Raw genomic sequence first — 9,531 nt, 5'->3', positions numbered from 1 at the left:
TTAGATAGTTATCCTGGCCATTTGAATGAGTTTATTCCAGAACGCCTTGCTGCAGTCACTGTAAGTTTTCCGGCAATTGGCACCAGCTTTTCCGGCATTCCGGGCATGCAGATACTTTTCAGGCACATTATCCAGGGATGGACTGTTAAATGGTTAAAGATAACAAGTGCTACATTTTGCTTAAGCATTTTAAAGGTACTGAAAACTAGACTTACACCAGCACTGCATTCAGTATCTCGCCAAAAATGCTGTTGTGCATAAAGGGGCGTTGGGATATCTCACAGATACATTTGAGCAGGCAGGCACCTGCATTCCGATCTCCGAGCCTGCAACACGAATAAACCAGTAAAAGGCGATGACAGATGAGCCATCAAATACACACCGCTCCAATCCCGTCTCCACAACATCGTACAGCCAAACTCGGGTCTCGTCCTGGAAAACCCTGCTCCGGATGCCTTTCCTCCACTCCCTGGCGGTGGACAGAAATGTCGAGGTGTTCCAGAAACTCCACCAGTAAATTGGGACAGGCGATGGCACGTATTGCGCCTGGTAGTTGACGAATCCCCAAACCGACTGCACGGTATCCGCCTGCTTGATGGGAAACGCCAAGCCAGCGACAATCTGGGGGAGAACAATTAGGAGCCGGAATGCCAAAGTTGGATCGATGGTCAACCTTGTTTGTGCCCTGACCATTGAAAATGGCCAAGCGTTTGGTGCGACTGAGACTGAGCCCAGGGCTAGCATTTCTATCATTCCCATCTCCTGCAGCACTCGCAGCTAGGACGAACAGCAGCAGGACGGAGGAAGAATTCGGCTGGAACTGTTTGCCACTGGAGTGCATGGTCAACTAATTTTGCAGCCGGTGCAACTTGCGGCAGCATTGGGAAACTCAGCTCTTAGTTTGCCAAAGAAATTGACAGACGGGGAATTCGCAAAGTTAACAGAAAACTGCCATTATACACTGAAGAAATAAGTTTGACGAATCATTGAACTGTAAAATGTCCAATTAAATTGCATCTTAAGCGAGATCTTACCAAAACCACAAAAGTTACAAAAACCACAATTCATATGAATATTTGAACCTGAAGATAATGGTCTATTTAAGTTATTACATTCTACTAAAACGAATGGACAAAATGAATACTGAGCATCGAAACCGCAACTGAAGCTGTGGCCATTCCAACTATCTGAAACACTTACTTCGATACGCAATGACTCCTTAAACCATCTGCCCTTCATCCAGATCCACTTCTCCGTGACTGGAATGGCATTGTACGTATGCTAGGATTCAATGGCCTTTCGGATGTGTAGACTCTGTCCCAGAAAGAATCCTCTCTTGGCACCTGGTTTTGGTTGAAAGCTCATGGCTCTTTGCCCTTCCTTCATGGGTGTTCCTGGTTGTTTATCAGTTTATATCATAAAACCATTAAGATTTTTATTTATCAATTCGCATTAAATAATAGTGTATTTAAGGTTTTTACCCATGAATTAATTAAAAACCTTGCCATAACATTAATATTGGGTTTGGATAACAAGAGGTAAAATAAAATAGAGCAGTTAATGTGAAAATTAAAAAGCACTCAATCAAGCTGAGTATTTCGCCGAATGCGTTAAACGTTTAATCCATCCGAAAGCAGTAGTGATTAAAATATTTTAAATACTAACTATGCGCTACTGTTTTTTTTTTTTTTTTTTGACTGGCTTGTCACTTTAAAGATTATTTATTGCGGTGGCTAGCGCGGCATTGTTAGCGCGAAAAAAAACCAGCAATCACTAACCAAATATAGTAATTAAACAATCTGTTGTCGGGCAATTTGACAATGTACGAAATGAATAGAGTGAAAAATCGAGGAATTAGTATTTCAGCTGCAGGCAATTTCAATTGGGAGATGGAATGCAAATGGATGGGGCTATTTAGCACCTTCTAAAGAGCACTTGGCATGGCACAGAATCGAGTTAACGACACTCAATTGGGTGCTAATTGTACAATTAAACTTGGCCAAACCAAACTGGACCAAAATCGTTGGACGGAATGCGCGCGGCATCAGTTTCAGTAGCAGTTCGAGTTCGATTCGGACAGCTAATGGCATCAACATATCGTAAAATAAAAAGTTTAGGCCCGGCCAAAATCGCTCCCAATCGAGAAACCAATTCGCCCCTAATGGTAATTATCTGCTTCATAAATTCGCGTTCAATTCCGACCGGAGTTTTGGCCCCTCGAAAATGGCAGTGTTTTAATTGTGCAGCCCGATCGGAACGGATTCAAACTGGACCAGCGAGAATCGACCATTGGCCGGCCATTGGATATTGGACATCTCTTGCGCTTCGAATATTGTCGAAAATTGCATTAATTTAACGCATGATTGGCAGTGCCGGCAAATGGAAGCGTCACAGCTAAAGTGAAATTATGCAAATTTCGTCGCCGCTTTTTTCGATTCGAGTGCCCAGGCACGCAGCAATCGGAATGTTCGATTGCTCAATTACACTAGTGAACAAAACTGGGACGCCACTCTTGAGAATAAAAAAATAGGCATAAAATTGATTGGTGCCCTAAAATAGAGCTACATGATGCTCGTTTAAGAGATACTTCGATAGGTTTCAAAAATGTTAACAAACATTAATATAAGAATCCATTCTATTAGTTTACAAATATCACTTATAAAATGTGAATATATTTCAGAGATTAATACTTACTTAATACTTTACAACTCTCCATCAAAAATACTTTCATTAGAACTCCATTTTGGCTGCTAAGTGTTGACCAAGTGACTTTTGCTGGTTTCCATTAAGGACAAATGGGGAAAACAATCAAAGTAATTGGATGTGCTGGAGTCGGCACTCTGCTCATATTGCTGCTGCCTCTTTGCCTGATCCAAAATTATAGTGCACCAAGTGGTAATGGTCACTCGAATGTCTCGCACACAGTGGTCATCACACCTGCTCCTGCTCCCGCTGGCCCACTTGAATCTGGAAGGGATGCGATGTTGCGACTGCATCGCCAGAAACGCTACCTGCTCTTCCCCGAGGGCTCGTCCTTTCAGCTGGTGTTCGACATCATCATACCCATCATAGACTACACCAACTACGCCATCCTGGGCATCACCTGCTCCGTGGCCTGGGAGCTGCCCAGTAAGCCGCCCAGCGAGCTGATTGAAAACGTGCTCACGCGCATCAACGACGGCACCATCGGCACTGTCCGCCGGAACGGCAGCGTACCCGATCCAGAACCTGACCCTCCATCCCAGCCCCTAACCCACTCGCAGAACCTGGAACTGGACAATCGAGGAGCAGACACGGCTAATTGGCAGGCAGTGCACGCACCGCCGGCGAATCCACCGGCATATGCGGCCAATGAGCATGACTCCCACTCGTATTACACGAATATCCAGCGCATCCCGGCCGCTTACCCATATGCAAATGCAAATGCGAATGCGGATGCAAATGCAAATGGACAGCAGAGCCAGGCGGCGATTCCTGCTAATTGGCATGCGCGACAGTCGCCCGCTGAGTGGCAGCAAAGGGTGAAGACGACGGGCGCTGACAACTGGTGGACACGAAATGGACAGCGAGTGCAGCAGAACTGGCGAGAAAAACAGCGCATATGGGGCCCCTCGAAGTGGGAGTAAGTAAACCTAAAAAATATACATATTTAAGTTAAAATATTATTTTAAAAATAATATTTCGCAGCTATGCCTACTCCCAGCGACCCCGAGAAGTGCTACGAGCACCACCCAAACATCACATATATCCCGTTTTCGCTCGGCGGAGGAGGCGACGCAGTCTTGATCAGGATGCCCACTTCGAGCGACTCCACCTGCAGCAGCATCTCAGCTCGAGGCAGCTGCTCTTTGGCAAAATCGAACGCCTGTACAAGTCGTGAGTTTAAGACGCCTACTATAAATTATTTCGCTCAGTGGTGTAATAAACGTGTAATCCTCCAGGCGACGACTAAATGGTACCTCCTGTGTGCTCCGCGCACTCTGCGAGTCCTCCCAAAGGCAACAGCATGTCCTTCGAGGGACGAATGCGGTCAGGCCACAAAGCTTTATAATGGAAATACTCTCGGCCATCTTTCAATTGCCCAGCAGCGATGACGTGGAGGAGCTGGAGGAACTTGAGCTAATGATTTCCCCTAATTATCTGGAGGCACATCGGCAGAAGGGCAACTGTCGGCAAATCTACGGTGACTGTAATCACACGTTCTGGTTGGATTGAACATAAAAACACAATAAAAGTCTGGGAATTATGTGAATGCTGCTATTGAGTTTTAATCAATATTATATGTACAAAAATTAATGGGCACTACAGTAGAAATCAGTGTTTGAATAACTTTGGGGATTAACGAGCTATTTAATATATCTTATAGTTTGTATTGACAACCCACCCAGAAAGCTAGTCGGATATTGTAAAGAAAAGATTGCACAAAAGTCATTTGGAAGTTTCTTCACTTGCAGCTAAAAGCATCTCCCGAGTCGAAGGCGAGCATTTGAGTTTATCACCGGAAAAACGGAGGCTAGTGATCACATTACTTCAACTTCCACTCTGCAGCACTATCGGAATAAGATGGAAGTGTGCTACTTTCGGGATGGAACGAATAAACCAAAAGTTGGGAGCGTGAAAAAGTAATTTGAACCTCTAAATAGACCAATGAGCACACGGAGCAAAAGGCGATGGCAATGGAAGCAGCTCTGCAAGACAAACTACTTGGCAAAGCACAAAAGACGAAAAGTGTGAAAACTAATGAAAGACAAAGGAGGAGGGCAAAAGAAATTTAACGAGCGGAGCTCAAACTCAAACTGGAAACTTTCTGGAGGGAAAGCTGCTTGGCCACCACCACTACTCACAATTAACAGCCAACTTTTGGCCAAGAACGCTTCTGTTGCTGCCTCTCTTTGTCGGTTTGGGCCAGCATCGCGATACTTGGCCAACAGTTGCCGCATGGACAACGCTTCGACAGCAGGTTGAAAAAATGTCGACACGGAAAAAGATGGGGAGCTGCTCCAATGCCATCGAGAAGGGAAATTCCCCGATAGGTAATTGCTGGCCGACCATCCTGACGCTTCTCATCGTGGCCAACTTGGTCGACGCACTGAAGACCGGGGAATCCATCCAGTTGGCAACCGGGAGCCAGCCATCACTGAGCATAAACAATGCGGACGACAGCAGCCTGGAGCAGCTCATCGAGATGAGGCTGAATGAGTCTGCGTCCGCATCCTACCAGAACAACCAGTCAGCCAGCCAGGAGCTGTTGTCCCGGAAACGACGTTATTTGGTATTTCCGGAAGGCAGCTCCTTTCAGATGGGTAAGTCCTCAGTCACGGGACAGTGACGCAGTTAAAGGGCATTTTACATTGAATAGGGGGTGTCGCAATTGCAGTATAAAAATAAATCTCAATCTTTATAAATCTAAAATATTTACAAAGATTGTGACTTTAAACCTTGTCTATTATTACCCCTAACTATGCCACTGTGCCACATAATGCAAATCACATGCCTCAATTACCCCTCCCTCTTCATCCGTTTAGTGTACGATGAGATTGTGGGAGTGGTGGACCACACGAACTACTTGATTCTGGGCATTACGGTGGCCCTGGCCTGGGAGCTGCCCAGCAAGCCGCCCAGCGAGGAGCTGGACGATCTGCTGACCAAGTTGGAGGACGGCACAATAGACATCAGTCGCAACGACACAGTGTCGAACATAACCTATGTGGATGTGGATGCAGATGCCACGACGACCACGACGAGCAGGCCGGCGGACTACAAGCCCAACTACATCAATTTGTCGAGTTACGGCTCCTCCTCCTCCTCCTCCTCCTCGAGTGGCAGCAACTCCTACTACAGCCTTTCGCCCGTTTTCCGCCCTCCGATGCATCCGTCGCATCGATATGCGGATAGTTATTACTCCTCACGTCCAAAGGGGGGCAGGCGGAAGGACAATCACTATTACTACAGTCGGCCCGGGGTCAGCTCCAGCTCCAGCAATCCATTCGCCAAGTGGACGAGACCCTACTCTCACGCCCAGAACTCACGCTATCCCTACTGGGCTTTAAACTCAAGGTAAAACTATTGTACATACTTAGGAGGTTATTAATCTTCATCCTTCTAAAAGGTTAGCTTTAGTATTCAGTCCTTTATAGTTTTACCTTATGCATGTTCATATTTTAATTAATTATCTATTTCATTTGCAGACTCAAAGATAGATACTACGGCTACAAAAGTCAACAGGCAGCACCGCCAGCGGCGCAGCGACGACAGGACAGTACCACCACCACCAGCGCACCCACCACCAGTCGACCCACTCGAAGGCCAGCTCCTCGACATCATCGCATATATCCGGTGTTTGGCAAGCGCAGCATTCCGGATGCAGCCAATCCACATAAACGCCAGCGACGCAGTGGAGTGGCCACTGAGCATGAGGACAAGATGAGCCGCCTGGAGCAACTCCAGATCAAGCACCATCGCAGAAGCAGACAGTCCTTGTACGAGCGAATCGAGAAGTATCTGGACAAGTAAGTAGGACTCTAAGTAAGGCATCGGTCCTTCTAGATGTACTCTTTCTTCTTCTTCTATTTCATTGAGATACCTTAAAGTTCAGATACAAGTTTTAGGTAGACTCATCAGGGATTTTAGTTGAGAAGTACTTATCCACTAATTAGCGTGCTAAACGACATTCTCCTTCCACAGACGAGGTCACCATGGCCACCACTGCGTATTGCGAACCCTCTGCGAAACGGGCCAGAAATCGACGGAGCATGAGCCCGGCACCTTCGTGGGCGAACTAATGCGTGCAGTGTTCACCCTTCCGGAAGCCATGGACAACGAACCGGTTGCCTATCGCGACTCCCACTACGACAAGGCCCACGCATCCAAGGCGGACTGTGCCGTCCTCTATCCGGAGTGCAAGCAGTCCATGTGGCAGGCCCAGTTCATACAATAAACACCCAATCCCCAAGCCAGCTTTAAGTTGCCTTTATTCAGTTCCACTTTCCATCCATTAGCCAGGCCAGTAAGTTTAGCTTACACGAGTCGCGAAACTGACGGTCGCAGTCGTCCGCATCCATTTGCATTATCCGGGAATAGTCATCCTCTACACCGGATGCGGTTGGTAGTCTAAGGTGGTTAATATGCAAATATTAGTCTAGCTGATATTACATAATCTCATTAAACATACGTAAACACAAGTCTCACAATATCCTGAATCATCGAATATCCACGAGGCAGAAGCAGGCGCTTGCTATCACAGATGGCTCTCAAAACACAGGCTTTAGCATCGATGCCCAAACTAAAGTATTATAAAGAAGTTATTTACCATAGATTAAGCATTAGACTCATCCTTACAGCTTACTGAAACCATCAAAGTGCTCAAAGAGCTGCCTGCGATCGCGATGTCCGTTGTAATGCCGCATATCCTTGAGATGCTCCAATTCACGATAGTGAGCTACTTCATGCGGTGTCATGTCGGGATCGTACGGATCATAAAGCGGCTGAGACCGCACATCCTCATAGGGTTCCACCTCGGGATCATAATACTCGCCATCCGCAGATCTATACCAGCGTTTTGACCACTTCGGCGACTGCGTGGTCCACTTGCTCCATCTGCCAGGTTGACTGTACTTCTCGTAGTTGTGATTCGCTGGCGACCAGTTCTCGTAACGGTTACCATATTTGGACCAATGTGTCCACTTGGCAGGGTCTACGTAGGATGGCTTTTGTGGCCTCACATCGATGCGTTGGTGTAGTTTCATTGGCATGGGTTTCTTTAGAGGGGTGGCCTTAAACCTCCAGTTTGTTCCGGGTATCCAAACATAGGTGGGTTCCGTAGTTGTCTTTGGTTTCACCGTGGTCGTTGTTCTCTGACGATAACGCTTTGGATAGACATCTTCGCGTTTCGAGGGAACGGGATAATAACAAGCCTGCTCTATATTCATATTCACTCCCTTGGGATAAGCAGAGATTAGACCTTTACTCAGCTGCCCGGTAAACTTCAAATTTGATCCTGGAGGAAATAGCACGAAACGCTTTCGACGGGAAAAGACTCTATCAAGCACATGCTTCAACTCCGTGTGGTTTGAATCCACTTGGCCTAAAGTCAAGTGGATAAGTTCGAAGCTAAAGAGGATCAACAAATCGACACGCATTTCTGAAGACTACTGATTGAGATATTCAAAGTGAAGACAACCAAGTACCAATTTCAAGGTACTGTTTACCATTGTAATCGAGTGTACTGAGGTGTTAATTGCACATTCAACAATTGAAGAACTTAATTTGAGAAATCTTGGTCAAAATACGTGACTGATAAATAAGTTTTACTTTATTCAAGTCTGCCACTCAACAGCCAAATTAATAAATTCATATTACACTTAGACTTTAACTCCGCTGCACATTCATCGGCATCTTTGTCCATTAGGCGACTATATTCATCTTCCAACCCATCCAAACGGGGCAGACTTTTAAAAAAAAATTAAAAAAAATATTTTATTTTAAATAAAGAGGATTTAAACTTACGTGAAAACCACTCGCAACATGTCCTGCAACATGGAATAACCAGGTGGCAGCAGTAATCTCTTGCTATCACAGATGCTGCGCAAAATGCAAGACTTGACATCAATGCCAATCCTTAAAGAGTTGCAAGATCATCAGATAAATTAAAAAAAAAAAAACTATAAGTACGCACAATGAACTGAGCTTGGTGAACCGATCAAACAGTGATCTGCGATCGCGATGGCCGTGGTAATGTTGCGATTGCCATGCTCCACTGTACTTGTTCTGATTCCATTTGGATTCCCACTTTGGGGAAGGAGTGGTCCATTTCGACCACTTTGCCTTGTTTGAGTCCCCTTCCTTCCATTGGTAAGTGTCCCATTTTAGTTTCTGATTCCAATTTTGCCACTTATAAGGATTAGCATAGCTATCATCATCGATGCGATGAGTTTTCGGTGGTGGTTGTCTCCATTTGGGTTTGGGCAAAGTCTGAGCCTTAAAACGCCAATCAGTGCCGGGTATATAGACAATGGTTTCGGGCAGCTTTTCCGGTTTTTTAGTCGTGGTCTTGGGTCTAAACTTCTTGGGATAAATATCCTCTACAGCTCCGGGTATTGGAAAGTAGACAGCCTCTTCCAAAACGAAAGATATACCTTTGGGATAGGCCGCTAGAAGTCCAGTAGCAAAGGAGCAAGTGAACTTTACAAACGATCCCGGCGGAAACAAGACAGCTCTTTTTCGTCGCGAAAAAACTCTGGGCACTACATCTTTAAGTTCCTTTTTATTTGATTTTCCCTGATATGCTACCAAACTTGGCCCAAAAGCGGTATACAGCACCAACAAGATAAAGATCTTGGCTCGTAGCATCTTAGCCAACTGAAAAGCCTAAATTATGGATGCTGCCCAAAGAGGCCAGTTATTCTGGCAGTGCCAACCGATTGCCCAAATATTTACTCACAGCTGATTGACGTCTTGATATATTTACGATGATCATGTATCCATTAACCCACCGACCCAATTTGTCCATTAATTTTGGGAATCGCTTGTTTG

The 9,531-nt window shown here is 45.6% G+C and overlaps 5 protein-coding genes across 5 annotated transcripts; 2 read left to right on the top strand and 3 right to left on the bottom strand.

Moving 5' to 3' along the window:
• CG33342 (HDC15381) lies at nt 1–841 on the bottom strand (the record flags this gene model as incomplete). Its single annotated transcript, NM_001104434.1, has 4 exons — nt 1–142; nt 216–326; nt 383–621; nt 674–841. The coding sequence occupies 4 exons, from the start codon at nt 839–841 to the stop codon at nt 1–3; spliced, it is 660 nt and encodes a 219-aa protein (NP_001097904.1).
• Nucleotides 842–2,044: 1,203 nt separating this feature from the next.
• CG17781 (uncharacterized protein) lies at nt 2,045–4,250 on the top strand. Its single transcript, NM_143001.3, has 4 exons — nt 2,045–2,164; nt 2,735–3,622; nt 3,688–3,876; nt 3,942–4,250. Exons 2-4 carry the CDS (start codon nt 2,796–2,798, stop codon nt 4,213–4,215), a joined length of 1,290 nt encoding a protein of 429 aa, NP_651258.1. The 5' UTR covers nt 2,045–2,164; nt 2,735–2,795; the 3' UTR covers nt 4,216–4,250.
• A 693-nt stretch (nt 4,251–4,943) lies between these two features.
• Nucleotides 4,944–6,955, top strand: CG17782 (uncharacterized protein). The gene is made up of 4 exons (NM_143000.3): nt 4,944–5,303; nt 5,526–6,057; nt 6,189–6,509; nt 6,685–6,955. The coding sequence occupies exons 1-4, from the start codon at nt 4,970–4,972 to the stop codon at nt 6,935–6,937; spliced, it is 1,440 nt and encodes a 479-aa protein (NP_651257.1). The 5' UTR covers nt 4,944–4,969; the 3' UTR covers nt 6,938–6,955.
• Nucleotides 6,956–6,974: 19 nt separating this feature from the next.
• CG13614 (uncharacterized protein) lies at nt 6,975–8,138 on the bottom strand (the record flags this gene model as incomplete). The annotated part of the gene is made up of 3 exons (NM_142999.2): nt 6,975–7,110; nt 7,172–7,282; nt 7,339–8,138. 3 exons carry the CDS (start codon nt 8,136–8,138, stop codon nt 6,975–6,977), a joined length of 1,047 nt encoding a protein of 348 aa, NP_651256.2.
• Nucleotides 8,139–8,286: 148 nt separating this feature from the next.
• On the bottom strand, nt 8,287–9,348 carry CG33341 (uncharacterized protein; the record flags this gene model as incomplete). The annotated part of the gene is made up of 3 exons (NM_206559.2): nt 8,287–8,447; nt 8,506–8,616; nt 8,675–9,348. The coding sequence occupies 3 exons, from the start codon at nt 9,346–9,348 to the stop codon at nt 8,312–8,314; spliced, it is 921 nt and encodes a 306-aa protein (NP_996282.1). The 3' UTR covers nt 8,287–8,311.
• Nucleotides 9,349–9,531: the final 183 nt, after the last annotated feature.

Source organism: Drosophila melanogaster, chromosome 3R (genome assembly GCF_000001215.4).
Source record: "Drosophila melanogaster chromosome 3R".
NCBI lineage: Eukaryota > Metazoa > Arthropoda > Insecta > Diptera > Drosophilidae > Drosophila > Drosophila melanogaster.
Note: the sequence above shows the minus strand (reverse complement) of the source record. Positions and strands in the feature narration are given on the sequence as shown.

What these genes read in the sequence shown, in the direction of transcription:
- CG17782 (NM_143000.3), top strand. Translation starts at nt 4,970, where the DNA reads ATGTCGACACGGAAAAAGATGGGGAGCTGCTCCAATGCCATCGAGAAG. An exon ending in AGGCAGCTCCTTTCAGATGG is followed by an intron (nt 5,304 to 5,525) that starts GTAAGTCCTCAG and finishes TCATCCGTTTAG; the next exon opens with TGTACGATGAGATTGTGGGA. An exon ending in ATCGAGAAGTATCTGGACAA is followed by an intron (nt 6,510 to 6,684) that starts GTAAGTAGGACT and finishes CTCCTTCCACAG; the next exon opens with ACGAGGTCACCATGGCCACC.